Source organism: Centroberyx affinis, unplaced genomic scaffold (assembly GCF_046629955.1).
Source record: "Centroberyx affinis isolate AG114_WGS23_722 - 3 ecotype Tasmania unplaced genomic scaffold, CSIRO-AGI_Caff_v1 ptg002403l_1, whole genome shotgun sequence".
Lineage (NCBI taxonomy): Eukaryota > Metazoa > Chordata > Actinopteri > Beryciformes > Berycidae > Centroberyx > Centroberyx affinis.
The window spans coordinates 1-22,813 of NW_027280653.1; the positions used below are offsets into that span (position 1 = coordinate 1).

At 45.4% G+C, this 22,813-nt stretch overlaps 1 protein-coding gene across 1 annotated transcript; it reads right to left on the reverse strand.

Annotated features, from left to right (window-relative positions):
* Positions 1 to 4,691: 4,691 nt before the first annotated feature.
* On the reverse strand, positions 4,692 to 19,741 carry LOC139656177 (endothelin-converting enzyme 2-like; the record flags this gene model as incomplete). Its single annotated transcript, XM_071533681.1, has 11 exons — positions 4,692 to 9,835; positions 10,406 to 10,501; positions 11,125 to 11,315; positions 12,991 to 13,058; positions 13,737 to 13,847; positions 14,391 to 14,494; positions 16,255 to 16,332; positions 16,824 to 16,922; positions 17,270 to 17,380; positions 18,211 to 18,325; positions 19,599 to 19,741. Coding segments are annotated over 11 exons (1,293 nt in total), but the record flags the coding sequence as incomplete, so codon positions are not given.
* Positions 19,742 to 22,813: the final 3,072 nt, after the last annotated feature.

Genomic DNA, 22,813 nt, shown 5'->3' on the forward strand with positions numbered 1-22,813 from the left:
TTTACCTCAGGTTGCAATAGTTTACCTCAGGTTGCTGTAGTTTACCTCAGGTTGCAATAGTTTACCTCAGGTTGCTGTAGTTTACCTCAAGTTGCTGTAGTTTACCTCAGGTTGCAATAGTTTACCTCAGGTTGCTGTAGTTTACCTCAAGTTGCTGTAGTTTACCTCAGGTTGCAATAGTTTACCTCAGGTTGCTGTAGTTTACCTCAGGCTGCAGTAGTTTACCTCAGGCTGCAGCAGTTTATCTCAGGATGCAGTAGTTTACCTCAGGCTGCAGCAGTTTACCTCAGGTTGCTGTAGTTTACCTCAGGCTGCAGTAGTTTACCTCAGGTTGCTGTAGTTTACCTCAGGTTGCAATAGTTTACCTCAGGCTGCAGTAGTTTACCTCAGGCTGCAGTAGTTTACCGCAGGTTGCTGTAGTTTACCTCTGATTGCAGTAGTTTACCTCAGGCTGCAGTAGTTTACCTCAGGTTGCTGTAGTTTACCTCTGATTGCAGTAGTAGTTTACCTCAGGCTGCAGTAGTTTACCTCAGGCTGCAGTAGTTTACCTCAGGTTGCTGTAGTTTACCTCAGGTTGCAATAGTTTACCTCAGGCTGCAGTAGTTTACCGCAGGTTGCAATAGTTTACCTCTGATTGCAGTAGTTTACCTCTGATTGCAGTAGTTTACCTCTGATTGCAGTAGTTTACCTCTGATTGCAGTAGTTTACCTCTGATTGCAGTAGTTTACCTCAGGCTGCAGTAGTTTACCTCAGGCTGCAGTAGTTTACCTCAGGCTGCAATAGTTTACCGCAGGTTGCAATAGTTTACCTCTGATTGCAGTAGTTTACCTCAGGCTGCAGTAGTTTACCTCAGGCTGCAGTAGTTTACCTCAGGCTGCAGTAGTTTACCTCAGGTTGCAATAGTTTACCTCAGTTTATCTCAGGCTGCAGTAGTTTACCTCAGGTTGCAATAGTTTACCTCAGTTTACCTCAGGATGCAGTAGTTTACCTCAGGTCGCTGTAGTTTACCTCAGGATGCAGTAGCTTACCTCAGGATGCAGTAGTTTACCTCAGGCTGCTGTAGTTTACCTCAGGTCGCTGTAGTTTACCTCAGGCTGCTGTAGTTTACCTCAGGTTGCAATAGTTTACCTCAGGCTGCAGTAGTTTACCTCAGGCTACAGTAGTTTACCTCAGGTCACTGTAGTTTACCTCAGGCTGCAGTAGTTTACCTCAGGTTGCAGTAGTTTACCTCAGGCTGCAGTAGTTTACCTCAGGTTGCTGTAGTTTACCTCAGGTTGCAGTAGTTTACCGCAGGTTGCAATAGTTTACCTCTGATTGCAGTAGTTTACCTCAGGCTGCAGTAGTTTACCTCAGGCTGCAGTAGTTTACCTCAGGCTGCAGTAGTTTACCGCAGGTTGCAATAGTTTACCTCTGATTGCAGTAGTTTACCTCAGGCTGCAGTAGTTTACCTCAGGCTGCAGTAGTTTACCTCAGGCTGCAGTAGTTTACCTCAGGTTGCAATAGTTTACCTCAGTTTATCTCAGGCTGCAGTAGTTTACCTCAGGTTGCAATAGTTTACCTCAGTTTACCTCAGGATGCAGTAGTTTACCTCAGGTCGCTGTAGTTTACCTCAGGATGCAGTAGCTTACCTCAGGATGCAGTAGTTTACCTCAGGCTGCTGTAGTTTACCTCAGGTCGCTGTAGTTTACCTCAGGCTGCTGTAGTTTACCTCAGGTTGCAATAGTTTACCTCAGGCTGCAGTAGTTTACCTCAGGCTACAGTAGTTTACCTCAGGTCACTGTAGTTTACCTCAGGTTGCAATAGTTTACCTCAGTTTACCTCAGGATGCAGTAGTTTACCTCAGGTCGCTGTAGTTTACCTCAGGATGCAGTAGCTTACCTCAGGATGCAGTAGTTTACCTCAGGCTGCTGTAGTTTACCTCAGGATGCAGTAGTTTACCTCAGGATGCAGTAGTTTACCTCAGGTCGCTGTAGTTTACCTCAGGATGCAGTAGCTTACCTCAGGTCGCTGTAGTTTACCTCAGGCTGCTGTAGTTTACCTCAGGATGCAGTAGTTTACCTCAGGTCGCTGTAGTTTACCTCAGGATGCAGTAGTTTACCTCAGGTCACTGTAGTTTACCTCAGGATGCAGTAGCTTACCTCAGGTCGCTGTAGTTTACCTCAGGCTGCTGTAGTTTACCTCAGGTTGCAATAGTTTACCTCAGGCTGCTGTAGTTTACCTCAGGTTGCAATAGTTTACCTCAGGCTGCAGTAGTTTACCTCAGGTTGCTGTAGTTTACCTCAGGTCACTGTAGTTTACCTCAGGTCACTGTAGTTTACCTCAGGTCGCTGTAGTTACCTCAGGATGCAGTAGTTTACCTCAGGTCGCTGTAGTTTACCTCAGGATGCAGTAGCTTACCTCAGGATGCAGTAGTTTACCTCAGGCTGCTGTAGTTTACCTCAGGTCGCTGTAGTTTACCTCAGGCTGCTGTAGTTTACCTCAGGTTGCAGTAGTTTACCTCAGGTTGCAGTAGTTTACCTCAGGCTACAGTAGTTTACCTCAGGTCACTGTAGTTTACCTCAGGCTGCAGTAGTTTACCTCAGGTTGCTGTAGTTTACCTCAGGTTGCAGTAGTTTACCTCAGGTCACTGTAGTTTACCTCAGGTCGCTGTAGTTTACCTCAGGTCGCTGTAGTTTACCTCAGGTCGCAGTAGTTTACCGCAGGTTGCTCTAGTTTACCTCTGATTGCAGTAGTTTACCTCAGGCTGCAGTAGTTTACCTCAGGTTGCAATAGTTTACCTCAGGTTGCAGTAGTTTACCTCAGGCTGCAGTAGTTTACCTCAGGCTGCAGTAGTTTACCTCAGGTTGCAATAGTTTACCTCAGGCTGCAGTAGTTTAGCTCAGATTGCAGTAGTTTATGTCTGGCTACAGTAGTTTACCTCAGGCTGCAGTAGTTTACCTCAGGCTGCAGTAGTTTAGCTCAGATTGCAGTAGTTTAGCTCAGATTGCAGTAGTTTATGTCTGGTTGTAGTAGTTCATGTCTGGTTGCAGTAGTTTACCTCAGGCTGCAGTAGTTTACCTCAGGCTGCAGTAGTTTACCTCAGGCTGCAATAGTTTACCTCAGGCTCCAGTAGTTTAGCTCAGATTGCAGTAGTTTATGTCTGGCTACAGTAGTTTACCTCAGGCTGCAGTAGTTTAGCTCAGATTGCAGTAGTTTAGCTCAGATTGCAGTAGTTTATGTCTGGTTGTAGTAGTTCATGTCTGGTTGCAGTAGTTTACCTCAGGCTGCAGTAGTTTACCTCAGTAATTTATGTCAGGTTGCAGTAGTTTATGTCGTGCTGCAGTAGTTTACCTCAGGTTGCTGTAGTTTAGCTCTGGTTGCAGTAGTTTCAGGATCGACTCGGGTGAGGCAGGGTGAGGCAGGGTGAGGCAGCGTGAGGCAGGGTGAGGCAAGGTGAGGCAGGTGTGGCAGGGTGAGGCAAGGTGAGGCAGGGTGAGGCAGGGTGAGGCAAGTGAGGCAGCGTGAGGCAGCGTGAGGCAGGGTGAGGCAGGGTGAGGCAGGGTGAGGCAGCGTGAGGCAGGGTGAGGCAGGGTGAGGCAGGGTCAGGCTGTTGAGTGATCTGAATGATAAAGTTACTGGTGGGAGTTGGACGACGCTGACTGTCTCACATCAGTTTTAATTAAAGTTTTGTATCGTATGGTATCGGCATGATATATCTGAGTCTCAGTCTGAGTGTTTCAGCCATGTGGATAAGCAGCAATGTTTTGCTCTTGTGTGCAGTGTGGGGTCATTACTGGAAAAAAAGTAATAATATAATAATAATATTACTCATTACTTATTACTTCCCGAGAAAAGTAATTTGTTACTTTACTTGTTACATTACTTCTGCGTTACACACTAAAACGATTGTTCTAGGCTTACCTGCGTTCATTGAGCCGATAAATATAAGCCACATTACCAGCAGAAGAATCTTGTTACGTGTGAGGAGGGGGGCTGGACCCAAACGCAAGACCGGCTCAGAATTGGGGTAACGAAAAGGCTTTAATGGCAAACTAGGCAACATACAAAACTAAGGAAGGCAAATCCAAAAGGCAAAAAGCAAAACTTAATGAAGGCTAACCAAAACAACCACAACCAGGCTGGCAGAACAAAAGGCTAAACAGAACCAAACCTGGTGGTGATGCAGCAAGGCGGAAACACAGGAACAAGGCACGAGGCAGGAAACAGGCGACAGAACAGAACACAGAACAGAACACAACGAACTGGCATGGAGCACAAGGAACAAAGACAAGATATACACACAGACTGATTACACATGAGGGACAGCTGGCTGGCAGGGGGAGAGTCCGGAAGGTGATTGGCTGAGGCAAGAGAAGCGGGAACAAGGCAACAGGGCTAATGGTTGATGGGATACAGGTGTGTGGGAGCAGGAGGGGGAACAGGTGAAGAGGGGAAGTCCGAGGACATCTGGAGGCTGGCAGGAGGATGGCAGGACTGAGGAGTGAAGGGAGAGAGACCAGGAGGCGGAGACACAAGGGCAGACAGGAAACACAGAAACAAGGAAAATACACAAACACAGGGGCAGGCCATGGCAGAACCATGACAAATCTAAATAATGACAGACACAAACTTTTCTTTAAGCTTTTAATAAAGACAGAACCTACAGCATTAAATTCACACTGTGGCTTGCATGTCGCTCTGCTGTAATTCTGATATTTCTGACAGGACATTAAGGCAGCAGAAGACGAGGGGAATCTTTCATAGATATTACACCAATAAAGAGGTTAAAGAGGCTGAACAATGAAATGCAAGTAACAAGCTATCTGTTAGACAACTGTTAGTAACTGTAATGTGATTACTGAAACTGGAACAGTAATGTGATTACTGTAACGTGTTTCCCCAACGCGGCTCCTGTGTGACTACAATGTAAATGCAGAAAATATGAAGCACAGAGACAAAGAAGACAAACAACAAAGCAGTTTCATAATATATATTTATAGATATAGATCTTTATTTTAGGTGGATGTTGGGTTTTTCCCATCTGGTACTACAGCTGAGCTACAGAGTGTTTTTCTGGAGAGTTTTGTTGAGAGGTGACAGGATCACCTGCCACAGCTTTTCACCTGTCTCACCCACTGGCAGACCTTGCATTTATTTCAAGCAAAATGGGATTTTAAGACTAAACACAAGATGAAATTACTTCACAGGACAGACATTTTGGTTGCGGTGAGGTAGAGGCTAAACCCCACCTCACCCCACCCCCACGACCATGTCAAATGTAGCTGGGTGCTCGATTTTACCAGAACAGAGGAACTCTGCAAAGCTCTGATGAAGCTTTGACAACCAGAGAGAAAACCAGGCTTCTGAACGTCTGACTGCCAGAGGTGCGCTTGGTTTGTCCGCTCAGGCACTTAAACAGCCGTGAAGGGGAACACATCGCTTACAAGATAAGATAAACCAAGCGCTCCTCATGTTTCCCCTCAAATACTGAAACCGTATTTGACTTTTATTCTAGGAAAACAGAACACACCACATACACAGTACACATACACAATCATACAAGAACTGTTGAATTAAATAAGGCAAAGATTACACAGGTACACACATACACAGTGGATACAAGCCTTCAGAGTGCTGGTGTGTTGTGATGAGCCTGGCTAAAGTCTGGAATCACAGGGTTTACATGTTTCGGTGGGACGGATGACATTTCCCAACCGGTGGATTTGGCTGACTGGACTCCTGCGTTTGTGGGGCTTTTATTCTGTGAAAATCCAAAACCAATTGTATCTGCAGCAAAAAATTACTGACACCGGTCGTGTTAGTACTGTAGTAGTACAGTGTTAGTGCTGTAGTTGTACTGTAGTAGTAGTGTAGTAACACTGTCAATCTGGATATGCATTATCGTGTACAGAGAAAACAAGATATTCTGTTTGCAAATGTGTCTGGAATGTAGTACTGTTTAAGTGGAGAAGAACTGTAGTAGTACTGAAGTAGTAATGTAGTAGTACTGTTGTAGTACAGTTGTAGTACTGTAGTAGTCCTCTCGTAGTACTGTCACAGTACTGTAGTACTGTAGTAATACTGTCACAGTACTGTAGTAGTACTGTAGTAGCATTGTGATAGTCCTGTTGAGTGATTCCAGACTTTTCGATCATGAGTCAGTTTGGCTGATCCAGGGTCAGCAGACCGGCCCCACATGCCACAGCACAGTAAAGATGGCTGCCTCGTGGCCTGCTGAGGTCCAACAGGGTAAAACCTGTAGTCCTGAAGGCGGCCATCTTTCCCTCCGTCAGTCCCCGTCTCCACCAGTCTCCCCTGTTTTAGCTAGCAGTGCTAAACAGATGCATTGTGGGAAGCGCTGGACGTGACCTGCTGTTGCTAGGAGGCTAACTGAAAACCGTGTTGAAGCTAAAGGAGAAACATTTTTATTTTCTAAACTCTGAGCGGTGCAGAGGGCTTCCTGATGGAAACACTGCTGGACAGAGGAAACAGCTGATAGAGAGACAGAGAGGCTGATAGTGAGAGAGACAGTTGGAGAGATACACTTAGGCCTTTATATGGTTTCAGGTTTTCATTTTTTCTTGCGCTCTGAATCTATTTCTACAGATATTTTGTTTTTGGCTAGCTTAATCCAGTCTTGTGGTTGGAGGGACTGTGAAGCGGTCACAGGTTCGATCCCCGACCTGCTCGCTCACTGAGTCTCTCTGGAGAAGAGCTTCAGCTAAATGACTAGAATGTAAATGTGAAGTAACCATTAACAGACTAATACTTTAGATCACAGTTTCTGTAACTCTAGTTTAGTTAAGCTGTAACTAAAACAGTAACAGAAGCTGTTCCAGCTGGTCTGTCATTGGCCGGACCGGGACCGACTACTTCCTGGTTCAGCTCCTACCAGAGAGGAAACCAGTGGCTCCCCCTTCAGGACAGTAGACAGTAGTTTCTCTGCATCAGCTCCTCATTCAGCACAAGTTGAATTTTATTGTTGTGTAGTGACAGAGTAAAGACATGATGATATATATGTTCTACTTTGTTGTCTACTTACAGAGTAATTACAGATTACAGAGCTGTACTTTAAACTGTTGCTGTGTGATGACACATTGTTCTTCAAAAGGACATAAACTAGGAGGATGACCTCTGACCCCTGACCCCTGACCCCTGACCTCTGACCCGATCACCATGACACATCGGACTGACCCGGACGCTGGGTCCTGATTGGTTGGACGGCTAACTGACAGAAACACAGGAGTCAGGAAGACTCAGCAGTTTGACTAATGATAAGCCAGGAGGGAAACACACACACACACACACACACACACACACACACACACGCACACACACACACACACACACACAACTGTCTTGGAAGACAGTTCAATAAGCAGTAAACATGTTAATATTTCTAAGCCCCCCATCCCATAGACTAATAAGTAAAAATAAGTAACATTAGTCATTTTCAACAAGAACAAAAATATCTTTGGCAAAAAGCAGCTTCAGCAGAATCTCTCCTCCATTTTATACACAACAACACAATGGAGAGTTTCTGGGAGCTGAGCAGGAGTGGACAGTGATGTCATCTGAAGTGAACAGTGATGTCATCAGCAGTGGGCAGTGATATCACCGAAGGCAGCAGCAGGATAGAGCAGGGCCCGATCCAAATGTCCGGCCTGCAGACTCGTGGACTCTGGCTCAGCGTCTACGTGAGTTCACGGGGCTCAGGGGGGCGGGGTCGTTGCCGTGGATACCACCGACGCAAAATAAACGTTAAACAATCGATCACTGAAGGGTGCAGAGCGGAGAAGTCCATCGGCCGCTACAGGCTGAGTACAGTCAACGCTGGCTGAATATCTGCTTCATCATATCAGTCGATGTTAATAACTCACACGGGAAAACCCTCTTTGCCTTTGTTTGTGTCAGCTGACCTGTCGTCTGTCCTGCAATGACCGATGGGAAATATCGCCAGAGACGTCTGCAAGGTAGCGGACTCGCCGGAAGTCTGCATGGACCGCCCCCAAAGTCCACATGAGAGCCTTACAGACTTGATACATTTTGACAGCGGACGGCCCTGAACCCTCCTGGACTTCAGGGAGCGAGCCGTAAAGTCTGTTAGTCCGGACATTTGGATTCAGCCCAGGAGTCCAGGTGACAGCTGGGTAATGGAGACAAGACTGACTCAGTTACTCTTTACTAGCAGGAAGCAGATGAAGCGCACGCACACACACACACACACACACACACACACACACACACACACACACACACACACACACACACACACACACACCATAGTCCTAGTTAGTGTGTTAAAGGAATAGTTCACCCAAAAATGAACATTATCTCCTCTCCTTCTTTGAAGTTTGAATTCATTTCTACTGAAGTGAATAGAAAGCATTCCTTGAACTATTCCTTGAACATGTCCAGTGGTTTTAAGAATGAGGAGACTGACTGACTGATTAGTTTACTGACTGACTGGTTTACTGACTGCTTTCCTTAGTGACTGATAGATTTACTGACTGAAGGACTGTTTAACTAACTAGTTTCCTAACTGACTGACTAGTTTTCTGTCTGGTTCACTGACTGACAGAATGTGACTTCCAATATGGCCGCCGCCTCCATCCTGCCGTGATGTAAGGAGCTTGCAGACAGCAGGCGGTCACACAGAGCTGAAGGACGTTCAGCTCTTGCAGCTCGCCGCCTCTCTTCCATCAGATAACGTTTCCGTTGTCATGGCGATTTTACAGAAGTTTCAGAATACTCTGAACTACATGGCGCCTGTATACCGCTGTACAAATATACATTAAAAAATTGGACGGTATGTGGGAGAGCCTCTTGGTTTCTGGGACCATGCAGATGTGCATGGTGTCACTTGTGGCGGCGGCCATGTTGCTCCCTGTAGAACTTCAACATCACTGCGCCGCAGAGCTGCAGTTTGCACCCTCTGTCTGCAAGAACCTTGAAGATGATGAAGCAAAGATAAATTCTACTTCCTATGAGCTCACAGAGAGAACCGAGCACTTCCTGTGATGTCATCACAGTGGTTTCATCAGAAAGAGAACAACAGAGAGAGAGACAGGGACATTTACCAGGTTTACAGTTACAGCGTTCCATACTCAAGTCCTTAACAATGGACAACACACACACACACACACACACACACACACACACACACACACACACACACACACACACACACACACACACACTAAAACAAAGCCCACTAATAATAAACAATAACCCATAATAATTAATCAGAAGTCATAATCATCAACAGTGTTCCAGCATGGGCTTCCTCAAAACATCAACTGCTCCTTCATCTTTCCTCCTCCTCCTCTTCCTCCTCCTCTACCTCCTCTTCCTCTTCCTCCTGGTCCTTCATATGTCCATTAATCATCCATCAGTCCACCGTTAAATTCTCGTTATCTGACAAGTGTATGTTCCACTGTGTCCATCTAGTTTCCATGACAACAGAAAGGAAGTGAGGCTAACCGTTGTGCCAGGTTGGCCTGTCTTTAATTAACATTTTAATATTAGTTGTATGGAAATTAAATATTACACCCCCCACCTGTTAATTAACTGATTGACTGTTAATTAACAGACTGACTTGCTAATTAACAGACTCACCTGCTAATTAACAGACTGACTTGCTAATTAACTGATTGACCTGCTAATGAAGGTCTGGTCTCTACCAGACCTCGCAGCGCCTCCCGGTGTTCATGGGCGTTCCTGCGGGGCAGCTGAAGTGCCGGGTGAAGTCCGGAGAGTTGGCGAGGGTGCCGATGACGCGGTAGCGGGGCGGGCTGTGGGGGTCGGTCACCAGGCCCTCGTGAGCGCTCTCTGGGGTCCGCACCGAACACCACACCTACAGCACAAGTGTATGTCAGTGTCTATAGGGTCAGTGGTGTCTGTAGTGTCAGTGGTGTCTGTAGTGTCAGTGGTGTCTGTAGTGTCTGTAGTGTCAGTGGTGTCTATACTGTCTGTAGTGTCAGTGGTGTCTGTAGTGTCAGTGGTGTCTACACTGTCTGTACTGTCAGTGGTGTCTATACTGTCTGTACTGTCAGTAGTGTCAGTGGTGTCTGCACTGTCTGTGGTGTCTATACTGTCTGTAGTGTCAGTGGTGTCTGCACTGTCTGTGGTGTCTATACTGTCTGTAGTGTCAGTGGTGTCTATACTGTCTGTAGTGTCAGTGGTGTCTGTACTGTCAGTGGTGTCTATACTGTCTGTACTGTCAGTAGTGTCAGTGGTGTCTGTACTGTGAGTGGTGTCTATACTGTCTGTAGTGTCAGTGGTGTCTATACTGTCTGTACAGTTAGTGGTGTCTGTTCTGTGTGTAGTGTCAGTAGTGTCAGTGGTGTCTATACTGTGTGTAGTGTCAGTAGTGTCAGTGGTGTCTATACTGTGTGTAGTGTCAGTAGTGTCAGTGTCCTCCCACCTGGGCAAATCCCACAAAGAAGAGCTGGTCGTTGGTCAGGTTGACGGCAGGAAGTCTCTTCTCCTCTCCGTTCCTCTGAACCCACGACCTGTAGGCCTGCAGCAGATAGGAGAGCTTAGTTCAGTTCAGGACGGTACAGTTTGGTACAGTTCAGAACGGTACAGTTTGGTACAGTTCAGAACGGTACAGTTTGGTACTGTTCAGGACGGTACAGTTTGGTACAGTTCAGGACGGTACAGTTTGGTACAGTTCAGGACGGTACAGTTCGATACAGTTCAGGACAATAACAGTTTGGTACTATTCAGGACGGTACAGTTTGGTACAGTTCAGGATGGTACAGCTTGCTACAGTTCAGGACGGTAACAGTTTGGTACTGTTCAGAACGGTACAGTTCGGTACTGTTCAGGACGGTAACAGTTTGCTACAGTTCAGGACGGTACAATTTGGTACAGTTCAGGACGGTAACAGTTTGGTACTGTTCAGAACGGTACAGTTCGGTTCTGTTCAGGACGGTAACAGTTTGCTACAGTTCAGGACGGTACAATTTGGTACAGTTCAGGACGGTAACAGTTTGGTACTGTTCAGAACGGTACAGTTCGGTACTGTTCAGGACGGTAACAGATTGGTACAGTTCAGGACGGTACAGTTTGGTACAGTTCAGGATGGTACAGCTTGCTACAGTTCAGGATGGTACAGTTTGGTACAGTTCGGTTACTAACATGATAGGCGGCCTTCAGGCCCCCATTGTCAGCGATGTTCTCTCCCAGCGTCTGTTTGCCATTGACGTGTTCTCCATTGACAGTATACTGGCTGTACTGTTCCACCATACACTCTGTCCTCTGCCGAAATGCCTCCACCGAGGAGTTCTGCCACCACGGCCTCAGGTTGCCCTCCTTATCATATTCCCGCCCTGACAGAGGACACAGACAGACAGACAGACAGAAAGAGATGATAGAGAAAGTAACTGTAGTTCTATGAACTCTTCCTGGCTGCCAGAGGCACTGCTTAACACTGAATATCTATACCAACAAAGTCACCTGTGACCTAGGCCTCCATTTTCCTGAAATTTGTCTTTCTATCTTTTTGTACGTAAGCTCCTGTCATCTTGAAATTTGTCCTTCTATCTTCTTTTATATGAGTCCCTGTCATCCTTAAGTTTGTCCCTACAGCATCTTCTAACCAGGATTGTGAGACAGAAGAACTATTTCATTCTTTCGGACCACCAGAGGGAAGATAGGTGATAGATGCTTGGATAGGTTCTGTTCTTCCATGGTTGAACCAGCGGGAAGGCACTAACTGGACACTTTCAATGTGTTGTGCTTATGCTGCCTTTGATCCAAGTGGAGACCATTCATCCATAAATACAGGAGATCCAGGAGTAATATTGCTCCGGCTCCTGTCTATATGCCTGTCAGTCTGAGAAGAGGTTGTATGCCAGCCTTCCACTCTTCTGAAAGCGAGGGAAGAGCCAGATGCTAGACAGGATAGTGGTCATTTGCTCAGAGTCCAGCATTATACTAATGAATATCGTTGGTGGTGTCCGGTAGGCTAGGTTAGACTATTTGGGTAGGCTTGTTATGGTAGGTGTTAGCTAGGCTTGTCATGCCTCTCCAACATGCTATTCTGTGTCTTCTGCTTTGTTTTGCTTCTTTGTGTTTTATTTTATTGCATACTGTATTACATCATTTTGTTCTGTGATTTTATTGCTGATTAGTTAGATCTAGGTAGGCTCGTCCTTTGTAAAGTCCTTTGAGACATGCTTGTGATGAAGGGCTATATAAATCAATTAATTTGACTGAATTTGACTCAACATTGCCCTCTGGCTGGGTGTAGTTGACAGTAAGACCCAGCTGGGTCACATGATAAAGGACAGTTGCTATAGCTGAGTTTCCCGTTTACAAACAATCGAGGATGCGCGCACAGCTCAGGGACAGAAAAGCCGTTGTGGCTATCGTAGCTATAGCAACTTGGCTGTCATTTTCGCACTGGTAACAGCAAACAAACGGACAACAATGGCGTACTTGGCTAGTTTGTCAGACTCTGATTGTGCAGATTATTTAGAAAAACTTGTTTTAAGTACTGGTGAATGACTGCTGGACCCTTCTTCAATCCAGTTGATGAATGGCTTGTAGACATGGCCAAGTGGCCACCCATCCAATGGCCAGACATGTATATGAAAAGCCTAGCATATACAAAAGACAGTCTTCGAGCATACAAATCTGTCGATGCTGTAAATTCAAATTTCACATTTCTCTGGTGAGTTTGTGTGTTAAGAGCCCAGCCAGCGTCAATCAAGTGTGAATACTGAAAAAGGCGACATTCTGACAACAAATTGTACATGTATGGTACATGCTAAATCAATAGTTACACATGTCTGTCTCTTCAGTTGACCTGCAGAGTCCAGGGGTGTTTTATACCAGGTGGGGGCGCTACTGCCCGACGACATGCTAGATCACACCTAGCTTTGGATCATATCCAGCGTACAGCACCGACTCTGGCTGACTGAGATCATTGTGTTTCAGCAGGAAGACAAACAGAGTTTGAACCCGCGACAGGATGAGCACAGGACAGTGATCTAAACTCACCCTGGTCGTCAAAGGCGTGCGTGAGCTCATGACCCATCACCACCCCGATCCCTCCGAAGTTCAGTGCCCTGCACACACACACACACACACACACACACACACATATATAAGTTGTAGAAATGCTCCAAAGACCTGAAGCATCTAGAACCAAAACAACTAGAAACACAGCCCCCTCCCATCAGTGTTGGTGGTAACTCCTTACTCAGGAACTCCTTAGAGTAATATTAATGATTTTCCCTGTAACAAGTAGTATAATGAATTACTATTTTGATTTCAGTAATCATATTACAATTACCAATAAAAATCATCATCTTCATCACCCTTCTTCATATCAGATTGCCACTGAGGTATCCACAATCAAACATTATGTGGCACCAGTCAGCACCTGATTAGTTTAAACTCATAATTAGTCAACTTCCTCTCACACTGAGCTTCTGAGATGAGAAATGGGAGAACAGTTTCTTTCTCTGGTGGAAGTATTCCCTCTACTACTATTTTCGGACATCAACGCTGTTTAGTTTCCTGATCGTTTACACCAGAGGAAACTGACTGATCTGATTTTAGAAGAAGAAGGGAGGAGGAACGGAGAGATAGAACCAGTAGAGTAACTAATTACTTCTCCCACAGAGGATAAGTGATGTAATAGTGGTACTTTGGAAAAGTATTACTTTTTTTAATAACAAGCCAGACAGACAGGTAGACAGACAGGTAGATGGACAGACAGACAGACAGACAGACAGACAGACTTGGGGTGGTCGTGGGCGTAGAAAGGCGCTTGCAGGATCCCAGCTGGGAAGACGATGCCGTTCTTAGTGGGCATGTAGTAAGCATTAACTGTAGGAGGAGTCATACTCCACCTGGAGGAGAAGAGAGGAGAGGAGGAGAGAGGAGAGGAGACGAGAGGAGAGGAGACAAGAGGAGAGGAGAGGAGAGGAGAGGAGAGCAGAGGAGAGCAGAGGAGAGGAAGAGAGGAGAGAAGAGTCAAGTTCAAGTAGTCAAGTTCTGTCTAAAAGCTGGTGGGAAAAGACAAGAACAAAACAAAAGCTCTGGATATCAAACTACAACATGAATAAACGACATCATGAATAAACTACGTCATGAATAAACGACATCATGAATAAACTACGTCATGAATAAACTACATCATGAATAAACTACATCATGAATAAACTGTCTTGAATAAACTACATCATGAATAAACTACGTCTTGAATAAACTGTCTTGAATAAACTACATCATGAATAAACTACATCATGAATAAACTGTCTTGAATAAACTACGTCACGAATAAACTATGTCACGAATAAACTACGTCATGAATAAACTACTTCACGAATAAACTACGTCATGAATAAACTACGTCTATCAAACTACATAACAGTGTTGTAAAAATGTCTCACTGGTCTTTGTTAGGAGTTTTCCTCAGCTGGTCGGCCATCACTCTGGCTGAGAAGTTGTAGAAGTTCAACATGTTCTGGAAAAAGCTGTCATCTGACACCTCATACTGGAATAGAATAGAATAGAACAGAACAGAATAGAATAGAATAGAATAGAATAGAATAGAATAGAATAGAATAAGGCTGTCATTATTCAGATGTCATACTGCAGATAGACAGGCAGGGGGCAGCAGAGAGTAAGACATCCTGCTGATAGACAGACAGCAGAGTACGCTTATTATTATTAGGGGTCCAAGCACGTAGTGCTGGGAACCCTATTGTTTTTGTTAGGATTATTATTCCACCGTTTCTTCTTCTGCCCTAAAAGTATCTGGATCTCAGAAACCGTAAGAGCTACAGCGACCAAACTTGTCAGACACATTGAAAGTCTCAGCTGCTACTCAGGCAACGAAACCCAAGTCAATTGGCCTCATGGTGATGCTATACCAAGCAACTTTACATCTTGGCCTATAACTTCTGAACCGTACGGGCCACAATCAAAATTCTGATTTTCCGCCATTTTGAATTTTGTCCAAAACTGCTTACTACCATACCATTTGGTGGTATTTGTCAAATCTTCACCAAATTTGCGACACAGCATGTCTGGACTGTCCTGCACAAAAGTTATCGAGCAGTTTTTTCATATTCCACACCCTTTTTCATATAATTGACTTCCAAAGTTTGGTCAACTGTCGTGGGTGGGGCCTATTTCACAAAAATCGCCAGAACTCAGAAACACATTGTCCTTTGGTAACCAAACTTGGTACACGTGTGCAGGTATGTACTCTGAGCCAATATCCAAAAATTGGTGTCATTTCGCCTATAGGGGGCGTTATAGGAACGTTTCAAATTTTAAAAGGCCATAACTCGGTGACTGTAGATCATAGAAACAAAATTCCATGATTGCTGGATTCCTTGGGCCAAGTCGCATCTATCCATATAGGCCACTCCCATTCCATCCCACAAGGTTTTCCGCCATGTTGAATTTTGTCCAATCTTCACCAATTTTCTCTCACAGCATGTCTAGACTGTCCTGCACAAAAGTTATCGAGCAGTTTTTTGATAGTCCATACCGTTTTGCTACAACTGGCTTTCAAAATTTGTAGGCAAGGCCTAATATACAAAAATTGCCATAAGTCAGGAAGTTGTTGGCCAACCTTAAACAAATTTGGTACATATGTGCACAGGTCAACTCTGAGGTAGCATGCAACATTTGGTGGTATTGTAACCATAGTTGACCATAGTTAAAATACTTTAAGACTCTAAATAGCCTAATGGTTAATGCATAGGTCTGCAATGCCAAAGATCGCAGGTTCAAATCCCGTGGGTAACGCTGTCTCCTCACACCGCTAAGCTTGTGATAACTAAGCCTAATGTCTTAAGTTTCTAATCTTTGGACAAATGACCGTATGAAAAGATGAACTTGACAGAAGTCACGGGCCAACACAAAAGCCGGTGTTAGACTGCATGTCAGAACTTCACAACATGTCAGTTTGTGTGTGTCTTTCTACCTTCTGTAATGTTTTGTCTGTCTATCTGTCTGTCTTATCAAATTGTGCTTGGACCCCTCAATCTATTATTATCTATCTGTTATTATTATTATTATTATTATTATTATTATTATTATTAAACCGACTTAATCTAATTGATTTACTGAATTATTTAGTTATTTACAGGTTTATATCATTCAAAGTGTCTTTGTGTCTTTAAATTGTTTTGATTTTTATATTTTGGTTTGAGTTGGAAGAGAAACAGCACCTCCTACTGCCTGTCTCCCTCTACTGCCTGTCTGCAGATGGATGAGTGATGATTGACAGCTGTCACTCACCCCGTCATAGACGTCGTCCAGCTCTTTGGAGTCCAGGATGAATTCTGGGAAACCAATCATATCGTAGATGGCATCTGCCTAACAAGGGAGAGACAGACAGGTAGACCAATTAACACCTCCTCTTTTATTATATCTGTCTACCTGTCTATCTCTATTTCCGTCTGTCTGTCTAACTACCTGTCTGTCTGCTTTGTCTTTAGCAGCCTGTCTTGTCTGTCTACCTTGTCTTCAGCAGCCTATCCTGTCTGTCTACCTGTCTGTCTACCTGTCTGTCTACTTGTCTGTCTACCTTGTCTTTAGCAGCCTATCTTGTCTGTCTACCTGTCTGTCTACTTGTCTGTCTACCTTGTCTGTAGCAGCCTATCTTGTCTGTCTACCTGTCTGTCTACTTGTCTGTCTACCTTGTCTTTAGCAGCCTGTCTTGTCTGTCTACCTGTCTGTCTACTTGTCTGTCTACCTTGTCTTTAGCAGCCTGTCTTGTCTGTCTACCTGTCTGTCTACTTGTCTGTCTACCTTGTCTGTAGCAGCCTATCTTGTCTGTCTACCTGTCTGTCTACTTGTCTGTCTACCTTGTCTTTAGCAGCCTGTCTTGTCTGTTGGTCCATCCATCTCAGTCGATCCAGAGCTTCTTTAAACGCCGAGCGGATCTCATTAATCATCTCCTCAGCCTGAGAGAGAGACAGGTAGAGAGACAGACAGACAGAAAGGCAAACAGACAGACAGACATACACAGAGACAGACAAACAGACAGACAGACAGACAGATAGGTGGAAACAGGTGTGTTAAATAAACTAACCTAATTTAAAGTGATATTATTCATCTTGTTGCTGTGCTAACTGAACTTAACTAGTAAAGTATAGATCATAGTGTACTAAATTTATCTACACTGACTTACAATATCATATGAGACCAATACTATGCCATGGGCTACTCACTATCTCCTTGCAGTGTTAACTAAAGTAAACTAAACTAGTAGCGGTAGTATTTCTTGTAGTATTAGTTTTATATCACTCACTATCTCCTTGCTGTGTTTGTCGAAGGTCGCCTTAACGAAGAGCGCTCCCAGAGCGAAGCCCAGCGTGTCGTCAGTGTTCCCAATACATGTCTGCCAGCGGGGGGTGCAGGACTGCAACCGACCACAACCAGGTTGAACCAGTTAGAACCAGATACAACCACTCACAACCAGCTAGAACCACATAAGCACAACCAGTCTGAAAACCGGTTAGAACCAGTCAGAACCGGAACTAAATGAACCAGCTGGAGGACTGTACACTCCCATCAACAGGACTGGGACTCAGACCTGTGATGTCACCAGGGAGTGAGGATGAACTGGGAGAGCTGGGAAAGGTGAGTGGGAGAGATGGCGGCGGATAGGACTGCATTTTCTGGTTAATATTTCCTGGCTCTGTTCTGTAGAAATAAACTCATTCAGGGATAAAACCGATGACATCACAGAAGGTTTGTGTAGGAACATAGTAGCAGTAGTAGCAGTAGTAGTAGCAATAGTAGTAGTAGTAGTAGTAGTAGTAGTAGTAGTAGTAGTAGTAATAGCAGTAGTAGTAGCAGTAGTAGTAGCAATAGTAGTAGTAGTAGTAGTAGTAGTAGTAGTAGTAGTAGTAGTAGTAGTAGTAATAGCAGTAGTAGTAGCAGTAGTAGTAGCAATAGTAGTAGTAGTAGTAGTAGTAGTAGTAGTAGTAGTAGTAGTAATAGCAGTAGTAGTAGTAGTAGTAGTAATAGCAGTAGTAGTAGTAGTAGTAATAGCAGTAGTAGTAGTAGTAGTAGCAATAGCAGTAGTAGTAGTAGCAATAGCAGTAGTAGTAGTAGTAGTAGTAGTAATAGCAGTAGTAGTAGTAGTAGTAGTAATAGCAGTAGTAGTAGTAGTAGTAATAGCAGTAGTAGTAGTAGTAGTAGCAATAGCAGTAGTAGTAGTAGTAGTAGTAGTAATAGCAGTAGTACCTTCTTGGTCCCATACAGACTCTCCAGTAGTTTGTCCTGAGCGTTCTCGAAGCGCTGGTCCAGACTGGCCACGCCCTTCTGGACCAGCGTCCACATCATGTAGTTATTCAACAGACTGGAGAGAGAGACAGGCAGTCAGTGTGTGTGTGTGTGTGTGTGTGTGTGTGTGTGTGTGTGTGTGTGTGTGTGTTTATATCAGTGCTTAATTTGTGCTGGATCCTGCCGGAACTGGACTACCTGCATTCCGGTACCTATTTGCATGGACCCGACACCTGGTGGCATGAAAGGTTTTTCTTTGTCTGCCATGTAATAATCCCAATAGTTGACTCTTCTTTCCTTTCCCCTCCCTTCCAAAAACCTAACTGGCTCATTTGCATATGAAGACAGGTGATTAGCCAGTTAGAAAGTAGCAGCAAGTGCAGAGTGATCGCATCACATGAGTGAGCTGCTCTGCAGAGTGTGTTCTGCTAAACTTCAGACAGCGTCATGGCTAAATTTGAATTTGTGGTCCTTTATATTTCCGCTGTGTGGATTATTTTGGAAAATTAGACAAGGTAAGCATGATGGATGTCTCATAGTAGCCTATGCGGGCATTTTATGTTGTGCACAGTGCATAGGGCTGGGCAATATATCAATATTATATCGATATCGTGATATGAGACTAGATATCGTCTTAGATTTTGGATATGGTAATATGGTGATATGGCATAAGTGTGTTTTCCTGGTTTTAAAGGCTGCATTACAGTAAGTGATGTCATTTCCTGAACTTACCAGACTGTTCTAGCTGTTCTATTATTTGCCTTTACCCACTTAGTCATTATATCCACATTACTGATGATTATTTATCAAAAATCTCATTGTGTAAATATTTTGTGAAAGCACCAATAGTCATCCCTACAATTTTGTCGCAATATCGATATCGAGGTATTCGGTAAAAAACATTGTGATATTTGGTTTTGTCCATATGGCCCAGGCCTAACAGTGCAGTTATATCTTTAATCTACTACTTGAAGGGCAGGTTTGTAAAAATGAGCATTATGTAGCCTATGCAATCATCAAATATTGTTATAGGTCAGCAGTAGTCGGAGCTCTCAGGTCATGCAGTCGGTCATGTAGAGATGTTCAGGCTGTTGGTCTACAGGAAGCTGTGTGGCTGCACTGAGCTCCACCTTGTTGTCTTGATTTGTTCCGGAAGCTTTTCCCTCCAGACCGACTCGCGGGAACACCGAGCCCTTAGTGTTCCGGGACCTCGTCATTTACAAATTAAGCACTGGTTAATATGTTTATGTTTATATACAGTACGTGTGTGTGTGTGTGTGTGTGTGTGTGTGTGTGTGTGTGTGTGTGTGTGTGTGTGTGTGTGTGTGTGTGTGTGTGTGTGCTCTGACCTGCGGTCTGTCTTGTTGATGAGGTCAGACACCTGCTGTAGATATTCTCTGGCGTAGAGAACGACAGGTTCACTGTCGTTCAGCTCCAGAGGAGACAGAGAGGAAGACAGGTAGTCCAACCAGTCCACCGCTGGAGCCAGCAGCTGCAAGCACAACAACAACAACAACAATAACAATAACAACAATAACAATAACAATAACAACAACAACAACAACAATACCACTGCTAATAATACTATGATAATATTCTGTCTGTCTATGAGGCAGTGACAGGGAGAAGAGAGAGACAGGCTGTAGAGAGAGACAGGCAGAAGAGAGACAGGCAGAGGAGGGAGACAGACAGAAGAGAGAGATGGGCAGAGGAGGGAGACAGGCAGAGGAGGGAGACAGACAGAAGAGAGAGACAGGCTGTAGAGGGAGACAGGCTGTAGAGAGAGACAGGTAGTAGAGGGAGACAGGCAGAAGAGAGAGAAAGGCAGAGGAGAGAGACAGGCAGTAGAGAGAGACAAAGAGTAGAGAGAGACAGGCAGAAGAGGGAGACAGGCAGTAGAGAGAGACAGGCAGTAGAGGGAGACAGGCAGAGGAGAGAGACAGGCAGTAGAGGGAGACAGGCAGAAGAGAGAGACAGGCAGAGGAGGGAGACAGGCAGTAGAGAGAGACAGGCAGAAGAGGGAGACAGGCAGTAGAGAGAGACAGGCTGTAGAGGGAGACAGGCAGAAGAGGGAGACAGGCAGGCGAGAGAGACAGACACTAGAGGGAGAGAGGCAGAAGAGAGAGACAGGCTGTAGAGGGAGACAGGCAGAAGAGAGAGACAGGCAGAGGAGGGAGACAGGCAGTAGAGGGAGACAGGCAGTAGAGAGAGACAGGCAGAAGAGAGAGACAGGCAGTAGAGGGAGACAGGCAGTAGAGGGAGACAGGCAGAAGAGAGAGACAGGCAGTAGAGGGAGACAGGCAGAAGAGAGAGACAGGCAGAGGAGGGAGACAGGCAGTAGAGAGAGACAGGCAGTAGAGGGAGACAGGCAGTAGAGAGAGACAGGCAGAGGAGGGAGACAGGTAGTAGAGAGAGACAAAGAGTAGAGAGAGACAGGCAGAGGAGGGAGACAGGCAGAAGAGAGAGACAGACAGAGGAGGGAGACAGGCAGAAGAGAGAGACAGGCAGAGGAGGGAGACAGGCAGAAGAGAGAGACAGGCAGTAGAGGGAGACAGGCAGAAGAGAGAGACAGGCTGTAGAGGGAGACAGGCAGTAGAGAGAGAGACACGCAGAAGAGAGAGACAGGCAGAGGAGGGAGACAGGCAGAAGAGAGAGACAGGCAGTAGAGGGAGACAGGCAGTAGAGGGAGACAGGCAGAAGAGAGAGACAGGCAGAGGAGGGAGACAGGCAGTAGAGGGAGACAGGCAGTAGAGAGAGACAGGCAGAGGAGGGAGACAGGTAGTAGAGAGAGACACAGAGTAGAGAGAGACAGGCAGAAGAGAGAGACAGGCAGAGGAGGGAGACAGGCGGTAGAGAGAGACAGGCAGTAGAGAGAGACACAGAGTAGAGAGAGACAGGCAGAGGAGGGAGACGGGCAGAGGAGGGAGACAGGCAGTAGAGAGAGACAGGCAGTAGAGAGAGACAGGCAGAGGAGGGAGACAGGCAGTAGAGAGAGACAGGCAGAGGAGGGAGACAGGCAGTAGAGAGAGACAGGCAGTAGAGAGAGACAGGCAGAGGAGGGAGACAGGCAGAGGAGAGAGACAGGCAGTAGAGAGAGACAGGCAGAGGAGGGAGACAGGTAGTAGAGAGAGACACAGAGTAAAGAGAGACAGGCAGTAGAGAGAGACAGGCAGAGGAGGGAGACAGGCAGTAGAGAGAGACAGGCAGTAGAGAGAGACAGGCAGTAGAGAGAGACAGGCAGAGGAGGGAGACAGGCAGTAGAGAGAGACAGGCAGAGGAGGGAGACAGGCAGTAGAGAGAGACAGGCAGAGGAGGGAGACAGGCAGAGGAGGGAGACAGGCAGTAGAGAGAGACAGACAGTAGAGAGAGACAGGCAGTAGAGAGAGACAGGCAGAGGAGGGAGACAGGCAGTAGAGAGAGACAGGCAGTAGAGAGAGACAGGCAGAGGAGGGAGACAGGCAGTAGAGAGAGACAGGCAGTAGAGAGAGACAGGCAGAGGAGGGAGACAGGCAGTAGAGAGAGACAGGCAGTAGGAGGCGCTGTTCCCCTTCTAGCCTCCAAATAAAACCAAAATATAAAAATTAAAACAAAATATAGCCGCATGCGGCAATGACGGGGTCCAAGCATCTGGTGACCTCTAGGGTACATGCGTGTTATAGACACCAAAGTTTGCACATGGCCTCAGAGTTGATACCTGCACAAGTGCACCAACTTTGGTTGAGATAGCACAAGGCGTTCATGAGTTATGGCTGATTTTGTCACATATGTGCCACGCCCTATAATTGATTGGCCTGTAGCGGCCAAACTATATGGAGTACAGGAAATCTTTTCAAAATTTTGAATCAGGAGAGGCCAGAGATAACGCATACCAAATCTGGAGATGATTGCCTCAACGGTCTAGGAGGAGTTCACAAAAATAGGTTTTTGAGAAAATTCAAAATGGCGGAAAATCAAAAATGGCGGGAATAGGCGGAGCCTATCAAAATGATGCGGCTTTACCCAAGGAATACAGGAACAAAAGAATTGTGTTTCTATGATGTATAGTTACTGAGTTATGGGCATTTCAAATCTGAAACGTTGCTGTAGCGCCCCCTATGGGTGACATGACAGGACATTCGGGCTGGTATCTCAGAGTAGACATGTGCACATGTGTACCAAATTTGGTGCAGGTAGCATAATGCACTCATGAGTTACGGCAGTTTCTGTGAAATAGACCCCGCCCACAACGTTTGATTAAACTTTGGAAGCTAATTAAATCAGAACGGTAGGGAATATCAAAACGATTTCCATAACTTTTAATCATGGGGATCCAGAGGTGATGCACACCAAATTTGGACATGATTGCCTCAACGGTCTAGGAGGAGTTCGCAAAAATAGGTTTTTGAGAAAATTCAAAATGGCGGAAAATCTAGTCAGACGGAAATGGGCGTGGCCTATCTGGATAGATGCATGGGGATCCAGGGAATCCAGGAGAAGTGGAATTTTGATTCTGTGACTCACGGTTCAGGAGTTATGGACCAAAACGTGCAGGGGGCTGTTATAGCGCCACCATCAGGTGGATTGG